General features: G+C 39.7%; 2 protein-coding genes across 14 annotated transcripts in view; one reads left to right on the top strand and one right to left on the bottom strand.

Annotated features, from left to right (window-relative positions):
* TMEM94 (transmembrane protein 94) overlaps positions 1-16,404 on the top strand; it is a 106,023-nt gene extending 89,619 nt beyond the window's left edge. For all 10 annotated transcript variants that reach the window (XM_087709954.1, XM_087709957.1, XM_087709952.1 and 7 more), the window contains 11 exons: positions 1,528-1,627; positions 2,229-2,337; positions 4,209-4,398; positions 4,929-5,006; positions 5,601-5,686; positions 6,338-6,419; positions 7,988-8,148; positions 10,570-10,664; positions 10,799-10,892; positions 11,887-12,057; positions 14,089-16,404. In XM_087709954.1, the coding sequence (XP_087566080.1) occupies positions 1,528-1,627; positions 2,229-2,337; positions 4,209-4,398; positions 4,929-5,006; positions 5,601-5,686; positions 6,338-6,419; positions 7,988-8,148; positions 10,570-10,664; positions 10,799-10,892; positions 11,887-12,057; positions 14,089-14,161 (1,239 nt within the window). In that variant the 3' untranslated portion in view covers positions 14,162-16,404. The remainder of the gene's footprint in view (positions 1-1,527; positions 1,628-2,228; positions 2,338-4,208; positions 4,399-4,928; positions 5,007-5,600; positions 5,687-6,337; positions 6,420-7,987; positions 8,149-10,569; positions 10,665-10,798; positions 10,893-11,886; positions 12,058-14,088) is intronic.
* Positions 16,405-17,796: 1,392 nt separating this feature from the next.
* CASKIN2 (CASK interacting protein 2) overlaps positions 17,797-21,364 on the bottom strand; it is a 162,456-nt gene continuing 158,888 nt past the window's right edge. For all 4 annotated transcript variants that reach the window (XM_087709945.1, XM_087709946.1, XM_087709947.1 and 1 more), the window contains one exon: positions 17,797-20,333. In XM_087709945.1, the coding sequence (XP_087566071.1) occupies positions 20,237-20,333 (97 nt within the window). In that variant the 3' untranslated portion in view covers positions 17,797-20,236. The remainder of the gene's footprint in view (positions 20,334-21,364) is intronic.

Genomic DNA, 21,364 nt, shown 5'->3' with positions numbered 1-21,364 from the left:
TTCTCACTGATTTTTGCAGCTTTGGATGCTTGCATAATCTCATGCTTAATAAGTAGGGAGGAAGGTGGGAAGGTATCGAGAAGAAAGCTTTGCTTATTTATATTTAGTGCATGTTACCTAATCTAACATTTTGCTTCCTCAAATTCCCATAGATGTATTAGCACATGTAATGGGAGATTAGAATTCATTATGACACCTTTTATAAACTATCCAAAAAGCAGAAGCCAGGTATACCAGTGAAGTTCAAAGGATATAACTATTTGTCGCAAGGAAGTGATGCCTACTGGCTGCAGAATGTAGCTGTACAACTTTTTTGGCACTAAGAACTCTGAATGTAGAGTCAAGGCAAAGTAGGCAGAGCAAAGACAAAAAAGCTACATTTGATTGATTTAATGAAATTTTAATCCAGTGCAATTAATACAACGGCTCTTTCTGTATTTAACAATATAGTTAATGAGATCTCAGATTCCTTTTTTTCACATTAGAAATTACAGTGCAACATCACTGTACATGAACTTTTGGAGGATTTTCAGAAACTGCAGAAAAGGAGGTGTTTTTCTTTCCCCTTCTGAAAATTATGTCTTGAAAAAGGAGAGTAAAGGTTATTTCAGTGGCTTAGAGAAAAATAATTAGCTATCTCAGTCTCAAAAATTAACTTTAATTATTTGCATATACACATGAACATGTCTACAGTAAATTCTCATTATTTTCTGTAATTATTTTCTGTGAAGTCCTCATGAAAGTGGGTAAAGTAAGCATCTCAGAAGGGGCTCTCCCTAATTCTATGGAAAGTAAAATCAGGGAAGGAGATAAATTCTTTCAGACTTGCAAGCGTCTTATACTATAATCTTACGATTATAGTAAGTATTAGGTAGTTTTAGTATTTGATTTCCTGTCTGGATTACCTCAAAGAGTTGGCAAGATCGGAATCTAGGAAAAATGGATCTAGAACTTCATAATTTATGTAAAGAACATATTTTATTAGCAAAGAATCTCATTCATTAAATACTTTATTAGCAAAGAACCCCATAAATGAACCAAATATTTATCAAAACCCAATTTGGTCTAGTGGTTAAAGCACCAGGCTAGAAACTGGAAAACTGTGAGTTCTAGTCCTGTCTTAGCCATGAAAACCAGCTGGGTGACCTTGGGCCAGTCACACACACTTAGCCCAACTCATCTCACAGTGGAAAATAGGGGGAGGAAGGAATATTAGATGTGTTCACCGCCTCGAGTTATTTATTAAAAATAATAAAAGTGGAAGGAAGGGAAGGGAGGGACAGAGGGAGGAAAGAAGGAAGGAAATGTAAGTTGGATCACTTGAGTCTTTTTGCAAGAGATACCAACTTGATCTGGTTTGTAAGTTCCTAGATTACTGGATGTTAGAACTGAATTATATTGCACTGAGTTTGGGACATCTTGATTGATAAGAGGAGACAGTGGCTTTCTTATATGGATCCGCAGAGCATCTGACTATAGGACTATGGGTCCTAATAAGTTATCTTTCTTTTGCTTTGTTTATTTTAGGCCAAGCTACCACGTGGAATCCACCAGGTGAGACCCCACCTGCAGAACATTGACAACGTGCCTTTGCTCGTTCCTCTGTTTACAGATTCCACCCCAGAAAGTAAGTGAGGGGCAGGCTGGCTGGATTCTTTATTGCTCAGATTGAAAGGCCCTAGGAAAAGCTAGAGGGTGAAACAAGAGCTCTCTATGGATAGTTGTTTAAGAAAGACTTATGGAAGATCGGTGTTCTATATGGTAACTGCAGGCAGATTATTATATGCACAAAGAGAGAGGAATACTGAAATACCCACAGTGAAGGAATGGATGGTGAAGATAGTAGAGCTGGTATTGTTAGCAAAACTGAACTCTATATCAGAGACAGGACAATACACACTTCTTTAAAAGATTGGGAAACCTTTTATGGACTTTTTGCTGAAAATTTTTTAAAAGTGAAATGGTGATTTCTAGATTTGACAATTGGAAAAAAATTAAGCGGCAGGAGGGATTATTATAAGGTACGGGAGGAGGGAGAATGAGTTCCTTTGCAACCGCTTAAAGAAGGATGGAAGTCCCCTCCGTAACTATTTTTTTTATTTCTTTAACTATTCTTTTCTGTGTTTTTTCTTTTCTTTATCATATTTCAGTGCTTATTTGTAAAAATAAAAATTAGTCAAAGCAAAGAAAGCTGGAGGGTAAGTTCTTTTTTCCTTTTCTCTTGCCAGCCATGTGCGAGATGATCAAGATCATGCAGGAATATGGGGAAGTCACTTGCTGCCTAGGTAGCTCTGCCAACTTGCGCAACAATTGCCTTTTCCTTCAGAGTGATATCAGGTAAGAAAAAGAAAGCAGCAGCCAATGTTCTGATTTTGAGAAATATATGACCTCATTCCTGATTTTTTTGCCTTTGGGATGATTTCTCTGCTGTTTCTCAAAATTTTCTTTAAAATTACCATTTTTCTTTGCTTTGCCTCAGAGTGCATTTCATGCCTTTGAAAGTACAAGTTGCATGTTCTCCCTTGCAACCAATAACAGAATGATTCAGGAGTGGGCAACCACAACCCCCAAATTTAACTTTTCTCAGAGCAGCGTAAGATCACAAAGCTGAAGTTTAGCACTAAATTGATTTTTCCTTTCCTCGACACTTAATCTCCTTTATGTGGTCTTGAAAGCTGGGCATTACAGGATGCAGTGGCTCTGTGGCTGAGATGCTGAGTTTGTCAGTCAGAAAGGTCGGCAGTTCAGTGGTTCAAATTCCTAGCACCGCGTAACGGAGTGAGCTCCTGTTACTTGTCCCAGTTTCTGCCAACCTAGCAGTTTGAAAGCACATAAAAAGGCAAGTAGAAAAATAGGGACCACCTTTGGTGGGAAGATAACAGCATTTCGTGCGCCTTTGGTGCTTAGTCATGCCGGCCACATGACCACAGAGACGTCTTCAGACAGTGCTGGCTCTTCGGCTTTGAAACGGAGATGAGTACTGTCCCCTAGAGTCAGGAACGACTAGCACATATGTGTGAGGGGAATCTTTACCTTTAAGCTGGGCATTACATTTTTCTTAAAGTCATGAGCAAATGTACTTCCATATGTAAAGAGATTCTGAACTGGAAAATCCAACCAGAATTGGATTTTCCAGAATTGGAAAATCCAATTCTGAACCTGAAAATCCAAATCTTTTATACTGATGTATAGAGGATACGTTAAGGAGCCATGAACATTATATATTAAGTCAACTACAGTTTTGTCTTCCAGGATCTTTGAGCTTTAATCTGTCCCTCAACAGCCAAATTAGTCTCTTGTAGTGTTATAACATCTAGCCTATTATCTATGGCCAGTCTTCTTAGGTACTTGCATTTATTTCTACTTAAGCCTTCTATGTTTAATTGCCAAATATGGATTTAGGGTCCGGTATCTTTTGTCAGTGAATTCTTAAAAGAATTGTTGTAGTCGAATTGCTGCCTCTGTAGCTTTTAACTATGAGGGATATCCAGTTCGGTCGCCATGTGTATAGACCAGGGGTATCACTCTTGTGGCCTGTGGGCCAGATGCATCACGTGCTGGCCACGCCCACCCCCAGTTTAGCGAAGGAAAAAAGTTGAGATACGTCATGTGACGACAAGGTGACACCACTAGTTTGACACCCCCGGTATAGACTTTTAGCTGCTCTGTTAAGACAGATTGTTGCTGGGGTTACACCATCATGGAGGTAGTCTGCAGTTCATACCCCTTAGATTCCTTAGATATTAAATTATAACATCTATCCCATTGCCATTCTGTGGCTTCATATTATGGCGATTTTATTACAGTTTTATCTTAATTTAATACATTATCTCCTATATTGTACTGACCATGCATCCTATATATGTATACATTTGCTGATGCTTTATTTAAACTAAATTTGTATAGCAGTGATTGCATGACCTCTGTAGATGCCATATGCTAAATAAACGTATGGAGGAGAGCTGAGGTGTAAGGCAGTAGCAGCTGGGACACATTTTTTCAGTGAAATTACATTGGAAATTGTAGCCTCAGATTCTGGAAGTGGTACATAGACACCCTAATTAGTTGCGAATGATATTGGTCAACATACAATCTACAATTTTCATTGTTTGCTTACAACCAGTATTATTTTAGATCACTTTTTATTTCATTGTTTCTGGTATTTCCCCTGTGGTATTAATCTTCCTTATGTCATATTACCTATATAGCATAGCACTGGATCCTCTCTATCCCTCTCGATGCTCCTGGGAGACCTTTGGTTATGCTACCAGCACAAACCTGACCCATATTTCTGATGAGCTCACGCCTCTTCAGCTCTCTGGCCAGCTGAATAGCTTATCCTGCTCCTTGTCTATTTGTCCTGAAGAAACCATTGGGATCATCAGACTTATAGAGCAAGTAAGCCCACTTTTCTTTCAAGAAGGTAGAAGATACCATTGTGACATCCATCAAACTATCATCTTAATTATGAGCATAACTAATTAATATTGCTGCTAGCGTCTAGCCTAAATTAGACAAAAGTATCCTACTTCAATTCAATCTAGGTAAATTTCCGGTATGCTTCCTTTTACTGCTAATATAAAGTGGTATCTGAATATAATTCAGTAGGTTAAGAAATTTAGTGGTTCATTTCTTAAAATTATTTTGAATTCTGAGAAAGCATTTGAAAGGCTTGCATTTTTTTGAAAACTCATTTGGCTTGTTTAATTTTGATTAATTAAATCAATTTATTTTCAATTAATCAATTAATTTTGATTAATATTGTATTAGTTGTCTTCCTCCATACCTTTTTGGAAAGCATTTGCTCTGAAAAATTGCTCCATAATAAAAATATTATCTGTTATTGTAGCAGTAGCCTCTGGTGTAGGTAATAGATTTGCTGGTTTGCTCATACATTCATAATATCCTGAATGTGTATTCACTTTTAGGCCCGCCATGCAACCTATGGCATACGGAAGTGCTTCCTTTTTCTCCTGCAGTGTCAGCTGACCCTAGTCATCATTCAGGTGAGTTATCCTAAACAATTTCACAAAGCAGAAAAGGCATATTGGTAGAAAAATTTACCACCACCACCAGGGATCCAATATTAGAAATTATTTATCTGAAGAATTCAGTTTTAGCTTACTCTAATCCAGTCTAATTTGTTATTTCCTGATTTCCCCCCCCCCCCCAAAAAAAAATGTTAGGGAAATGAAAGAAATGTAGAGAGAACTTTGGAGGCAATAGATTTTAGCAGCTACTTTTTAGGGGAAAAGAAGCATGGCAACAAATGGATGTATGTGTTTCCAGTAAGCAGATATCATATCTAAATTCCTCATGGTCTCTTTGCCAGTTTTCCTGTAAGTGGCATATACAGGCATAATTCTGAGTTTTTCAAGCAGAGCTACAGTATGTCACTATGGGATATGTAGTATGCCACTAATATTTCTCTAAAAATAAGTAAGTTATTTTTCTTTTGAAAATAAATAAAAGTTGTTTTTGAAACCCTCAGAGATAGTCAGATCTTCATTATACATTTCTTCTAGATGCCTTTAATGTTTTGTTGATTCTTCAATTTCCAGCTTTGCTTCTGATGATGCCTTTTGCTTTGTTGTATATAGTTCTTGTCTTGCCTGGCACAACTGCCTCCCATTCTCAGTACCACTGACATATTGTGGCTTTCGTGCTTCTGCTATCCATTGCTAAGGTAAGCTCACATAGTGGGCAAATATTGCATGTCTTTGCAGAACATAAGTTGATAGATTTGAACTGATTTTATTGATTGCCTCTGTCATTGTAGACCAGGGATGGGCAACCTAAAACTACTATAAGCCCCAGTTTGGTGGTCCTCTGAACAGCACCACTAAAGTAAATGTTGGTTGAATAATTTCCTGATTATTGGAGGGTGGTGGGGAGAGCTGTGGCAACTTTTCAGTGAGTTACAATATTGATCACAAAAAGTTTATTCATTTCAAATGTAGAAGTAAATGGAGGCCACCTACAAAGGAGGAGGTGGTATGATGGATTACAGTGAAATGGCAGTTTCCCAGGAAGGAGGGAACATTCTCAGGAAGGGGGCAAAGCAAGCGGCAGCACAGTTCCATGCTGGGTCAAAGACAGAGTTAAGATTACCACTCCTTAAAATCTGCCATATCTGCTGGGGTGAGAATAGTAAAGGTTTGGTCTGGCAAGATTCTGTCTATTGGTATGAGCAAATAAAGAATTGAACTTAGCCTGGCATCTCTTGGAGGTGTTCTTGGAGGTGAGCCTGACAAGATATCCAAACAGCTTCATATGCTTGTTGCATTCAAATGTTCTAGACTATCTTTCACATTAATGACCTCATTATTTTTCCAAGTGTGTCCCTACTGGGAAAACCTCCTCATAGTTCCATTATGTCAATGGCTACTGGGAAAAACTTGATCTTCATTCCTAAAAAGGTAAGGCAACGTTTCAATTGGATGTCTCATTTGCATGGAGTACAAGGAAACTTTACAAAGGGTTAATTTTTTGCCAGTTGCTTATAAATGATCCCTCCTTCCTTTCCAATAGATGCCTTATTGACCAAGCTCCAGCTTATGCAAGAGAGTTCCCTTAGATATCTGGCTGGGACTAAACAAATTTTCGTTCTTCTTTTGCATCAGACAGATCTAAATCCAATTATTTATCAAATTTCTTTGCTGCTGACTCATAAACAATACAGTACTTTTAAACTGTACTATATCATACAATGTCCTTAGTACCAAACATCATGAGCTTCTGCCTATGAGAATGTGAGGGCTTAGCTTGGAACTGTGGGTTTTGGATAGTAGTGGATTCCGGATCCCGTTGCAACTGGTACGCTGCAACGGGCCCCGGCGTCCATCACGTGCATGCACACACTGCACGCATGCATACTTACTGCCCGTGACACTCCAGCTGTTCGGCGGAGCGTCGCACAGGTGCCATACATTCTGTGCGCAAAAGCCCCAATTGGCTCAAATACAGTTAAGGAGGGCGGGTGGTGGGTGGGCCCTCCGGAACACCATACCGGAACGGTACTCTCAGCAGGCACTGTAGTATCCCACCACTGGTTTTGGAGACTATACTGGTGATGTTGAACCAAGCATGGAGGGTCTGTTTTTGAACCTGGTTGGTCTGTGGATATTGATGGTTTCAAATGCTTTTGTTTTTAACTTCAGAGGAATTTATTGCCATGATAACGATTTTCTCAGTATTTTTGTTAGAAGTTCACATCTAATCTCTGTGGTTGATTTTCAAGGGCTCTTCTCAGTAACTGAGAAGTAACTGAATCTTCTGGACTCTATACCAGTGGTCCCCAACCTTTTTATCGCCACGGACCAGTCAGCCTTTGATAATTTTACCGTGGCCCGCTGAGCGTGCGCAGGGGTGAGGGGCGTTGTTCGCGATGACACATTGATTGTTTATATATCAGATTGTTTTGATTAAACTTCCCTGGAGCCTTTGCGCACGGCCCAGGAGCTTTTGCGCACGGCCCAGGAGCCTTTGCGCTGCAGCGATCATGGCCCCCGGCCGCTGCAGCGATCATGGCCCCCGGCCGCTGCAGCGATCATGGCCCCCGGCCGCTGCAGCGATCATGGCCCCCGGCCGCTGCAGCGATCATGGCCCCCGGCCACTGCAGCGATCATGGCCCCCGGTCGCTGCGCGGCCCAGTGCCAGGTACTCCACGGCCCGGCACCGGTCCGCGGACCGGGGGTTGGGGACCACTGCTCTACACCATTGAGAAAGCCACCTAAAAACTCAGCAATGCATTTCCTCCAAAACACTAGCAAGTGGCTAATTTCATCCTTCCCAGACCACAGATCATCACAACTAACAGCAGCCATGTGGCCTCTATGACAATCCAGTTTATTTTAAGTAGCAACCCAATTGTTTAGTGGTACCAACTGGTAATTCGGTGCTTCTGCAATTGCAACTTGGCTAGTGCAGGGAGAGTGTTTGAATCATCTTCCCCACATAACATTGGTCTTGTTGGCATTGTTTGTAGACTCAGCATTACTTCCTCTTCTGCTTCCTGTTGAAGTTCAGTCTCACCATCTGCTCCTGCTTGGCTTGTTTTGGCTACTTGCTGCAAGATTACTGTGCAAACTTCAACTCATCTTCCTTCAGCGTGAATGTCACAGGCTGCTTCTCCCTCGTGCTGCAAAGGTAGGCTTCAGGGATCTCTCTTTTTTTTTCTCTTCAAAACAAACATACAACTCCTCCTTCTTTACATATTGTAGAAAGTGTATCAGCTGGTTACAAAAGGCTTTTGTGCATCTCTTCCACCGTTATCAAATATAATTCATATTAATTCAAATATCTTAACTCAAATATTTATTATATTAACATCATCATACCTCCACTTTTATTTGACTATAGTTATTTAAACATCCTTCATCCTTAAATATACCAAGATTCAATACATAACCACATGCTGGCATTTCATTTACTTATTTGTAAAATCCTCCATTAACATTAAGTCCTCATATCCTGTTTTAGCTAAACATCCATAATATTTAATACCAAAATTTTCTAATCCTCCATGTATATAATTTATTATCATTATCCTTTATTTATTTAACTATATCCTATATCATAACATTTTCCCCTATTAGTTAAAACTTAACTGTATCTAGTTTTGTTTTTTATTATAATTATTATTGTTATTAATAATCTTTATATATAGTCCAAAAATATTTCTAACCTTCCCTTCTCATATCCAATTATTACTTATCATAACAGCTCAACATTGTATACATTACTATCATTATCAATTTTTATTTAACTATACCTATTACCACTGGATTTAACTAAGTTTAGCTAATTTTGAATTATACTCTTCCATCTATCAACCTGTATCTCTCCAATAACAAAACAATCTTATAACTACTGCCATTTGTGAATCCAATTCTCCAGACATCTTTTTAAACAAGTCTGAACGACGTGATCTTTGCACCTTCTTGTTTGTAGTATCTCTCATATAATGTTGACGCCCTCCTTTTGTTTCCTTTATCAACTTGTCTTTAATTCTCAGCAATGTTATCAAATATTTTGCAAATAGTATTTCATAGTCCATAAGTTCTTTAATGCTTTCTTCTCCTTCTATGTCCTGTCCTTTGAAATAAATTTTCTCTCCATTTAATTCCTCTTCAAATATTCCATTCTTTCCTCCCTCAGAAATAAACCAATTGCCATGAATATCAACAAGCTCAAACTCTTTATCTCCATTTTCCATTTTAATTTTTTGAATTTCCATCTTCTTATTTTGTATTTGATGAACATCCTCAGTTTTTTCATCACAATTTGTTGCCAAATACACCAAATAATCCAATTTTCTCTCAATTCTTTCCTCTGTATCAAACACCCTCTTCAAAGCTGAAAGTATCGCTTGGAGAGATGCTTGAAGAGACGCCATGTTTATACACAGTTGTATTTTTTCTTAAAAGCTCAGCAAGACTGAAACACTCGCAAGTGAAAGCAAACTACAAAGGAACAGCTGTACAATCTTATCAGATCTTAAGCAGAACAGCCAAGCAATAAAAGTGTCGAGATGTAAACAGTCAATTTGTAGCTTACAGGGAGTCAGAATTAATGTTAGAGTAATCAATCCATGTAAATAACATTTAAAAAGTAAGATAACCACTGTCCAGAACCATTAGAAAGATCAAAATTGCCGCTAAGTTCTTCTATTCTTTGATTTAAGTTAGTTTTAAATTTTTTTAGGAAGTCCGGTTTTTTTTAAACAATAAAAGTTTCTTACCAGCTTAACACTTCTCCTCCATATTGCCCTGACTTTGTCAGCCTTGAAAGACTGGAATATTTACTGCCAGCAGAAGACTTTAAACCTGCTTTTCTCGGAGATTTTGTGATATCCCCGAGATCAGCAAGATGTAATATTCCTGTTCACCATCTCTTCGGGATGATTTAGGTCCATTGGAACCCCCCAGCAATAAAAGTATCGAGTGCGATCTCAGAGCTTTGAGATCGCACGTCGTCTCATCACGGCATCCAGGCTCCGCCCCAGGCTTCAGGGATCTCTTGAAGTTCCTAAATGTAGCAGCTAGAAGCATTGTGCTGTAGGTATATGCAATGTTTGGCTTGACATCTTTTAATATTTTGTTCCAAGTAGGTACAATAGTAGTGTACAATATTTTTTCACAGAGGTAAAAAAAAGAAGAAGTGCGGAGAGTCATAGAATATATGCTTTTTCCAGGCTGTGTGGCTAAGCATGTAGGCAAAAAATTCAATTCCTGGCTTCTAGATACTGGTTATGTTAATTCACCTCTGCTCTTTCTGGATTTGTGAGATCACCTCAGATTTAAATCTCTCGTTTTCAAGAGGCTGTTGATGCCATAATTTAGTCTAGAAGGTACCTTCCTGACATTGTGATTGTTATCATGTTATAATGCTATATCCATGACCATCTGTGTTTGGCCAGTTAATCCAATAAAAGAAGGTGTCTAATTTGAATTGCAGAACCCATGTCACCTACAGATTACTCATAAGGCCCCTTCCTGATCCATCCCTTTACAGAAAGTGTGTTTATGCCTTCAGCATTGATCCATCCATTTTGGTTGTTTCTCCTAGTGGAGCAGAACGTCCCCCGGATTGGTTTGGAACTTTTTCCAATGTTCTTCTCCTAGCCCAGAAATTTACAGCTGGAATGATCGTCTTACACATTGGTGAGCAGTTTTTATTCCTTACTTCATATTGTGTTGAGGAATGATCTTGCCTGCATAAAATAGGTGGTTGGGTAGATTTTGGCCTACCTGCTGCAAAGCTGCAAATAAAAAAACAAGTTGGTTTTTCTTTGCAGTGTTTATATCAGTCACCCATGTCCATCGTACCAAACCACTGTGGAAGAAAAGCCCCTTCACTAACTTCTGGTGGACTCTGACAGTTGTGGTTGTGTGAGTCTCTTTTCCTAATTCTTAGAAACTGTGGCTGAATCTAGTTAGCCTTTTTAAACAAGTTGGCTTTGTTTTTAACCAGTACTCCTTTCTCACCTAAGTACTTCTTTTGATGTATTCTATATAAATATATATTTGACTGGGAAACAGCATCACATTTCAGTCATTTTATGGATATGTGTTTCTGGAATGTCCCAATTTTCTGTGTCTCTTTTCAGATTCCTAATTCATTTCCTTAGTCTTGGCACTTTTAAGGTATTTCATGGTCTAGACCAGGAATTCTTAATCTTATTGTATAATGACCACTTTGAACATCTGGTGAAACCTACAGATATATTCCCAGAAACTATATGTTTAAGTGCATAACATAAAAGACATAGATTTTATAACAAAAGCAGTCAATATATGCTCAATTTATGTATAAAAATAATTTAAATAATTTTAGGTAATGATATTTATTGAAATTATTCATATTTTTGCAGTCTAGATGCCACATATTGCTTTGTTGTCTACATTCTTTATTAAATGAAGAAGTAAAATTTAATTAGTGGTCAGGAATATAATGTTTTCCCATCCAAATTCACAGGCCTTTCTGAATCTATCCATGGAGACCTTAGGGCTCTCTTGTCCCTAGGTTAAGAACTCCTGGCCTACACCATCATTTTGCAGTTTTTTTGTGGATGTGTCAGGAATGGGCAACCTGTGGATCTTCAGATACTGTAAAATACAATTCCCAACAACTCCAGCCATCCAATCCGGTGGTGAGGAACAATGGTATCTGCACTTCAGCAGCACCTTGAGGTTTACAGGTTGCCCCCCTCCCCCCATATGAGGTGGATTCCACTGACTCTTATTAAAATTCAGCACCAAGGTTTCCTTCCTGCTTCTGTATATTCCACTAGGCATCCTCTTCTGCCAGCAGCCACATTTGAGAGATGACAGTATCTCCTTTCCAAGAATGATGTTACTCACGGATTGTTTCCATATATTACAGGTTGCTGGGCCAGATTGTTCAGACCTTCCTGGACTTGAAACTGTGGGTGAATCTTGAGTCTCCTGTGACTTACCAAATGAATGACATTCCCATGGCCTCCTGGCTGCTGGGTTTGCTCTCCCTTGTCCTTGTGGTGATAATCAATGAGACTGTCAAACTCCACGAAATCAGGTAAGAAATCTAGCACTTCAGGTATTTTGTATATATAATAAGTCTTGGAATTTGTTAAAGCAGGTAGGGTGGTACCTCCTTCTTCCTTACGTTGGATTGATGAGAAATAGAGAAACAGCATCCCTTTGTCCAAAGAATGTGTGACGTGCAAGAGACACCCCCCCCATGTTGACACCTCTTTATGGCCACTGGCTTCTGCACAGTGGTGGGATCCTGCTGGTTTAACACCCGGTTTGGTGATCGTGTGTTTTGCGTGCGCAATTTTAACAAAACTTACCTTCCACCTTCCACGTTACTTCTGGGGAGTAACACAGCTGAGGCGTGGCAATCAGCTCTGCCACGCAAATCAACAGGATATAGGTAAGTAAAGCACAGGGGTAAGTGGGGGGGGGGCACCTGATTGTCGGAGCGAACCAGTCCGCTCCCAGCTGAATCGTTGGAGCTACCAGTTCGCCCGAACCAGCTGAATCCCACCCCTGCTTCTGCAGCACCTTCATACAAAATGATACAAAGCATCCCATCATGCATAGAAACCTTTCAGCCTTGTGAGGTAGACCAGAGAGGAAACATGGCTAGATGAGCTAATTCTACTCAATTGTCAGGTTTCTTTAACAGTATCTTGTAAGTCTGAAAAATATATCTTTCTCCACATTCCCTTTACGGCCCAAGAAACTAGGGATGGTCTCTTGTGAACCTCTCACCCTGCCCACATTCATGCTGTGGGCTAAGTTGCTTTTTTGCCTTGCCTCACAAGGTCATTTCCATATACCATGACATCATCAAATAGACCTATTTATATAGACAAAATGAAAGGCATTTGGTGAAAGTTGAAGATGGGTGGCTGTTGCCCACAGTATGCCTAGAGTAGGCCAGAGCATGTGTGTTGCAAACCTGGACTGCGAATGAAGTGTGTCCTGCTAGTTCAAACAAACACTGCTCTTTTCAGCAAATAGCCTTAAAGCCCGTATGGTATTCTTATCTCCTGTTTCCCCCTTGCTCTTTGTTTCTCTTGTTAAAAAGAAAAAAATCCTATCTTGCTGAAAGAAAAGATCATGATTGTCCTCCTCCTCATCCCTCTTCAAAGGGAGAATAATTTTGTGCTATTTAGCCATAGCAATGGCAATAGCACTTAGACTTATACACCACTTCCTGATGCTTTACAGCCCTGTGTAAGCGGTTTACAGAGTCAGCACATTGACCCCCTATAAACTGGGTCCTCATTTTGCCAACCTTGGAAGGATGGCAGGCTGAGTCAACCCTGAGCTCCGTCCGGATGGAACTCCAGGCTGTGGGCAGTTTGCCTGCAGTACTGCATTCTAACCACTGAGCCACCAGGTGCAGAGTTACTTATTGCACAATGGTAATCTTGTCTCATTGTCAAACTGGAGCCTTCGGAACATCAGAAATACATTGGCAAGGATTAGGGGCAAAAGAGCTATGAAAGGAAAGAAGCATTAACCCATGGCATGGAGGGAGGCCTGCAGTAGAGGCCAAGAAATCAAGGCACCTTTGGCAAATATGCAGTGTGGAAATATTCTGCAGGTCACCATGATATAATTGGAAATCATTTTCTTTCCAATTATCAAAGAAGGCTTATTAAAAAGAGATACTCAAGTCACAGAGCCTCCAAATTGTGCTGTGTATGCAGTGTGTGTATCAGACAGAACTGTTAGTGCACCTAGGTTTTTGTTTTTGTTTTGTTTTACTAATGGGCTAGGTTGCTGTGTTTCACTGCTGACTTCCTTTACTGAACTTTCCAAACAAGCCTGTGTGGTAGCTAATGTGGTAGATCAGTACTTGTATCACAGATTTACCAAGGGGAAGCTGCGTTTGCCGAAAAGCCTATGTTAACTTGAGAAATTTCTAACTTTCCAAAGAGCTTAAAAACAGCTGCAGAAAATCATGTGAATGTTTGTATTGTATATGTATTAAAAAAATATTTGAGCAAAGTTTAGGGTAGCTTAGATTGTAGGAACAACACTACTTCCTGTTTTTTTCTTCTTCATTTGTTCATTTTTTTTCTCTTTGTAGGGTTCGGGTGCGTTACCAGAAGAGACAGAAGCTGCAGTTTGAAACTAAGCTGGGCATGAATTCTCCTTTTTAATCCCCTCAGGTTGGATGTGCCCTAGAGGGCTGCATGCCCCTTTTGTGCCCAGCCTTGTCACTTAGCAGAGAGGGAGAGCAACAGCCCCACACAGGAATCCCTCTATAGTCTGACTGAGAGGTCAGCAGGGGTCCAGGCGAAGGGTTGACATTGGGACAATGACACACAGACAGCTGTCCTTGCCATTATTTATTTCACGACCTCCTCCAGTGATGCTTCTTGCAATCCCTTGGTTTGGCCTGGATCTAAGAGCAGGAAATTGTCCATGATACCTTTTTCAGGCTCCATGATTTGAATCTGTAATTTGTCACTTGGTGACTTCCCTCCTGTTGGTTGCTTCTGTTCAAGTGTGTCTGGCTTTCCAGTCCTGCTAGGCCCTACAGGGAAGGCCCCAAGAAGCCTCAAATTAAACTCCCCTGGGATGTGACGTCTGTTATCCCTAACTAGCAAGCCAGGCCTTTCATCTATATGGTGAGAGCATTGATGGGGAAAGTTAGTTTGTAGGTTTCTCAGCTCTGTCAGGTGCCATATTTTCTTAACGCTCCATACTAGTTGGCTAGATTGGGTTATGTGTGGTAATGTCTCTCACATACGCACACTCAAGGACTGGGAAGCCACAAGAATCCATGGGATCCTGTAAACATGGAAGTCAAAGTGTCCCACAAAGTCGCCTGAACCAGAGCTGTGGCAGGAGTTTGTATTTCCTTCTGTGAGAGCACATTTGCAGGCAACTGTCTCTGGCTGTTTTGAATAAGTTGAAGGCAGGCGACGCTGGCCGTATCTCTTCCTGCCTCAAGTCCATGGGCTTGGCTGGTCACTTGTCAGGCCCAGCAGAGAGACACCTTTAGTTGAATGTTGTCCTTGCCTATACTTCAAAGCATATTTGAGCGGAAGCTCAAGTTAGTGAACTTACAAACACAAAATACCTCATTCCAAAGTCTGTTCCCCAGAAGGGAGATTTTTCTGGTGGGAACCTGCATACCCCTACACCTATCTCTTTTCTTAGAGGCCAGTTTAGCTATGAAGAGTAATTATCTCTAAGCAGAAGTAAGTGCAACTATGTTCTGCTATCACTTTTCACTTCTTCAGGCTATATTATATGTTCCATATTAAGACTCTCCCAGACATAACATACAGGCGAAACGGTGGGAGATGCTTAAATTAAACACTGTTTTGGTCAGATTTTTGAGCTGCAATGTAACATACCCAACTGCCATAGATATGAGTGAGACAATCTCAATTCATTTCTCACTGCTGTATTTAAAATTACTGATTGATTGCGACTAATCCCACAATGCTCTGAGGGGACATTATCTTTCTATAGTGGGCAAAATGATATTCAGCTTTGCCAGGTAATAATCACAGATTGATGCCTGACAGTATTGGGACACTTTTCTGAAAAAAAAAAAAGAGGTTTTCTAGCGGGAAGATTTTTTTAGAAACTTGATCTATGGTCCTCCACATACAACAAGCAGAGTTTACTGATTTGTGACCTCTAATTGATTTGGTCTGGGAAAATGATCAGTAACTTATTACTACATTTCTAAATAGTGTACTGCTTAGACATTTCCTGTTGTTCAACTTTATTGCTCTCCACATAAAGCCTGTCATTTTCTCAATTTATTATTATCTAGATTTCTAAGAATATTGAGGTTTGGAATATGTATTCTGATTTACACAATCCTTTTATTAACAAGCTATGGTCCAGGATCCGAATCCTTTTTGAGGTTGAGAAACCTGCTCAATCCCAGGTTAAAATGTCAGGATGTGGACAAAGGGAGGGATTCCTTTGCTGAAGGAATAAGGATTCTCTTACAGGTTTTTAAAAACCCAAGACAGCCATTTTAATATATAACAGTGGATGAAAACCAAGTCTCCTAGAGAGGGTGCTTCCTATAATTATTTTTCTCTCTCTGAAAGCTGAAAATGACCCCCCCTCCTTTCCTACTCTCGTCTCTCCTTAGTGATACTCAATAAGAATTAAACCATGACTGAAAAGCCTTTTTCATGGCAGTCTCCTGAAGAACTTGCTGCCTTTAGTCAGACAGGGCTTCAGAAAAGTATGAGGCATCGCCTTAGGAATGAATTTCACTTAACAGTTTGTTTTTAAATAGTGTACATTTTATATTTAAGATTTTTGGGATGGATGTAAAAATAGATTTGTATTAAAACTTGTAAATTGTATAAAGAAACCAAGATCACCTGATATGAATGGCAATAAATGATTGTCTTTGATACAGCAATCCCCCCCCCCCCCAATTGCCTTCTTTGGAGAACAAACTGGATAGACTTCATTGTAGACCACACCACTCCAGAGCACAGTTCTGGACATGGACAACATATATAGCTGAAGAGCTCTTGCTCTCAAGAGTGGGAAAATACAAAGATTTTATATTGTGGAGAAAGCAGTTTTATGAGGCAGTTTTAATAGCCTCTTCAAGTATGTTCCTTAATATAACTCAGAGTATGTGCAAAGTATATTGCAGAGGAAGAAATTGAAAGAAATTAATGCCTCTTAATTAGTCCCCAGGTAAAGTAAGACATGAACCTGAGGCTTAGTGATTGCTACAGAATACACGCTAACCTAAGAATAAGTTCCATTGAATTTCAGGGAACATATTTTCAACCAGAGACCTTTGTAAGGTTGATTTTTTGGAGGGATTGACTTATTTGTGATGTGGTTAAGTGACAACTGGCTAGATTTGTTGTTCTCCTCTTCCCACCACCAACTTTTTAAATCAAAATAACATTATTAAATGAGATTTGGAGTCAAAAGGCCTCACAAAGTGGCTAATAGAACAGTGCCTTTATTAGCGGTGGACTATGAGGTCTGATGTAGTGGGCCAGCCTTTCACCACATATAGAAAGGTGCAGGAATTTCTTTAAAATGATAAAGCCTTAGTAAGACCACACTTAGAATACTGCATCCAGTTTTGGTCACCATATTATATAAAAGATAGAGACTCTGGAAAGGATGCAGAGAAGAGCAACGAAGATGGTTAGGGGGATGAAGGCTAAAACACATGAAGAACGGTTGCAGGAGTTGGGTTTGTCCAGTGAAAAGGGCAACGGGTGACGTGAGAGCAGTGTTATCTGAGGGGCTGCCACAAAGAAGGGGGGGGGGTCAACCTATTTACCAAAGCACCAGAAAGCAAGACATGAAGCTGTGGTTGGAAACTAACCAAGGAGATAAGCAATCTAGAACTAAGAAATTTCCTTACAGTGAGAGCAATTAATCAGTGGAACAGCTTGCCTTCAGAAGTTGTAGGTGCTCAAACTAGAGGCTTTTAAGAAGAGTCTGGGCAGTCAGTTGTTTGAAAAAGGTCTCTTGCTTGAGCAGATGATTGGACTAGAAGACCTCCAATGTACCTTCCAAGTCTCTTATTCTGTTAACGTGCAAAATAAGAAGGACCTATTTCTTCTCTTTGGCAGCTCCTTTTAAAATGTTTTACACACTGAGACCTGAGAATTTGTATACTTACACGGTACACGAATTGTAAAGTCAGCACTCGTGGTTTTATGGTCTCCAAAGACAACTTGTAAAGTCCCTTAAGCTCTATCTGCTAAAGCTAATAATATATTATAATATATTCAATTCATCTGAAAGCAAAAAGGAGACCCAACTAGCCAGGCAAGACCATCAAAAGGGAAAATTATTTCCACTATTTAATACCATCAAATTGTAAGGTGTGTTAATGGAAAACAATAAGCCATGATTAACATTTAACAAGATTTAAACTTCAAAACTGTCAGGTGTTCTCATGAAGTAATTTCCCTATCATTTTCTACTCCAAGGCTGGTTAGATTCGGCTGCATCCATACATAATTTACACAGCATACAATATATTTAAAATAAACTATTAGTTCTTTAAAAAATAAGCATTTTTTGAAAGAGCAAATAAAAACCAAACAGATTGGATTCTCTCAGCGATAAGGAGAAAGAATAGCATTTTACTGCCTCCTAGTGGCTCAGACAGTAATGTGGTTCCACCCAGATCATAAAATACCACAGATCTTTGATTAGTAAATATATAACAAACCCACTTTTAAAAAATATATACATATCTTTAATTTTTTTTACAGTTTTATCAACAGTGGGGAGGAAAAATGACTTCTAGCCAGTCAGTAAAGTGTGAAATGTATAATCTATTTAGAAAAAAAAAGTTTTATAGGGACTCTTTTTGAAAAGTGCCACCGGTTGCAGCTATTATTCTTACAGCCCTAGTCATCAACCAAAGGCTGACTAATCCACTTGACACTGGATAAAAAGAGTCAAACACGAAGAGAAACTAGACCTATGGCAAAGAGCTGCTAAAAGGCTCCTTTGTCCTGACAGCCCTATTTGCTACTTTCCTTCCCCACTTTATTTCTAAGAAACCAGCACTTGCATTGCCTGATTCATGGCTGAGAAAAAAAAGAATTGTGCTTTCTTGGTTCCATCAGCAGAGGGCTTCCTCTTGCCATGAAAGGAGAATTTACCCTCCTGGTAAACCCTTTAAGACAGCAAGAACCTTCAAAAGGGAAGGGCACTGTCATAGTTTCAGGCATAATTTTAAAAAAATCTTGGCTGTAAGCCTATTTGTAGCTTATAAACAATTTGTTTGCATCTTCTCCCTTTTTCTCACTTCAGAGATCATTTTTTTCTGAAGTGCAGTAGGGTAACATAGCTGTAGCTTGGCTCTTCTAGATTCTTATTTGTGGGTTTAATAATAAGCTTGTAGGCCAGAGGTCTTCACACTTGACAACTTTTAAGACTTGTGGAGTTGCCAAGTTTGGGGACCCCTGTTGTAGGCACTCTTTGAGCTGGGAGGGTGAGTGAGAAAGGACTAAGGGGCAGTTTTGCAAACGTTTGGAGCCCAAATGCTGCCATTTTTCGTTTCCCTAAAAAGGCAACAGCTCTAATTAGCTGTCAAAAGTGTTTTGCTCCTTGCAGGGGAGAACACTGTAAGTTAAAAAAAATGTCACTTCATATGGCTACAACAGAAACTCAGTTGGCATGTTAGCATATTCATAGCATAGTCATTATCACTAGGGCAGCGGCCCCCAACCTTTGGAACTGGTTCCATGGAGAAAGGTTTTTCCATGGATCTGAGGTGGCATAGTTTTGTATACTGCCTGCATCCCACTGAAGGGGCTTTGCTTGTTTGCACAAAATTGGTTGCTGACATGCTGTGGTCTGGTGCCCAAGAGTTGGGGACCCCTGCATTAGGGGATTTGCTAAACTAGCCAGTATTGCTCTCACAGAGTCTACTGAAAAAGGGGGAAATGGAAGACAAATCTCTTCTCTGCTCTCTGGTCTTCCTATCCCATGCATTGCATAAGTCCAAAGGATTTGGGAGAGGTCAAGTAGCTTCCCATTTTTCCCAAAACTTTGCTTTGAAATGATGTGTGCAATTTTTTTATGAACCACAAGCTATGGCATGTACTTTTTGAACAGGAAGGAGATTTAAGCCCACTGGTTACATAGTGCTTTCTGTATTGATATGCTGAAAAGGCCTCAGGGATTTTGCCTTGTTCTGCAAGCTGCCAACAACCAACCAGTGGACCACTATATCTGAAAAAAAATTGACACAATGCTTCTACTATTGAAATGACAAAACTCAGGAACAAAGAATGAGTTCGTCTTGAGAAGAAATGTAGGTCTGTGTGGCAGGAGGAGACCTTTTGAGGAGAAGCTCACAGTGACACTGATCATCTTATTCCACAATTAGCCTGAGTAGAGATATTTCTGCCGCTTTGTAACTGCAGTGTGGTGTGCACCATTAGTTCATAAGGCAGCACATTTGTTCTGGTGTATAGGTAGAAACCAAGTCAATCTGCATTGGAGTGCTTGCTTGTGGTCAAAGAACTAGGAAGCACCAGAGCATATGTAGCTTTTTGGGGCGGTTTCCAGCTGGAAGTGAAGATCTGGGAGCCTCTATCCAGCAAAACATGATGAGGAAGCAAGATGCTAAAGTGCAGGCAGGGAGAAGAAACTAGAAGTACTTGTGAGACACATCTCAGAGGTTGTCCGTCTGTTATATGTGTCAGGTTAAAAGCGTAAACCTATAATAATGCAAGCCAAGAAGCTGGTGCTCAGTCCAACATGGCATCCAGTTGCTCAGCTAGGTCGTTGAACATGTTGCTGATGTCTTCAAGAATGTTCTTGGCTGAGTGTGTTGTCCCATAACAGCTGCAGAAGAAGAAGAGAAATACCAAATGAATGCAGGGTTTGAGCAAAAATTAACAGGTCAGCTGGATCTCCCCCTTTTGTGGGAACTGAAAATCATTTCATTCACACGCTTGATACAATTGCTTATCTTTGTTATGGGAATGTCTTCCCAAAATGGACGGCTTTCATTCTCGTGACAGATTATATTGTATAGCCGTTTCAGTCTTTAAGATACTGCTGTTAAATTACTGTACATTTTTCAGATTAACAACACCTAGACCAACTCTTCCATCAGAGAGTGAGTGAGAGAGAGAGAGACTAGAGATGAATCTGATCTTAGAAAGAAGATGCCAATTATTATTTAATTTAGTGGGTTTGGAGTTTTATTCCTAGGATTTTGTATCTTGTCCAGCTATCATGCACAGGCTTTGGATAATATGTACCCCAACACATAGTTGCAACATGTGTTTATCTGAAAGAAGAAAATAGGAAAAAAGATGCAGGGCTGAATATGTTGGATGTTTGCCTTAAGGCACATCTTTGAATATATTATAAAATATGTCCACATGAAAAATTCAAAATGGCAATTTTTATTTTGAAGTACAAAGCTCATGAGTAATTTATATTTGCAGCTTTCCATTTCCCCCAGATAGCTCAGAAGACAGTTTATTTGGGGGGGGGGGGAATGAAAAATTACAAAAACAATTAAACCACAAGAAGCAATCAAAGTAATGGGTACTTTTCAGCATTTACATCAGTAACAAGTTTGGCTCCACCTCCTTAGGTATTGGGAGGTAAGGCAAGTTGCATCTCCCTCCCTCTCCCTTTTCTCCTCTCTCTCACACACACTTTCACACAAACAGTTTTCTTTATCTTTTCAAATCATGGGTAGTCTTGGTGGTTAGATATGGCTAAAAAACTAAATCTTGACAAAGTAAAGAAAATGCTGGTTGGTTATCCCACTGTTCCAGAGTGGTAGTTCTTCCTGTAATAGAAGCTATGTTTCCTCCTTTTAAAACAGATACAGAAATTGTCTCCAAAACTCTGCTTTC

Source organism: Thamnophis sirtalis, unplaced genomic scaffold, assembly GCF_051295495.1.
Source record: "Thamnophis sirtalis isolate CommonGarterSnake01/CBP01778 unplaced genomic scaffold, rThaSir2_p1.2 scaffold_3, whole genome shotgun sequence".
Taxonomy (NCBI): domain Eukaryota; kingdom Metazoa; phylum Chordata; class Lepidosauria; order Squamata; family Natricidae; genus Thamnophis; species Thamnophis sirtalis.
The sequence above is the reverse complement of the archived record's forward strand: the minus strand, read 5'-3'. Positions and strand labels throughout refer to the sequence as shown.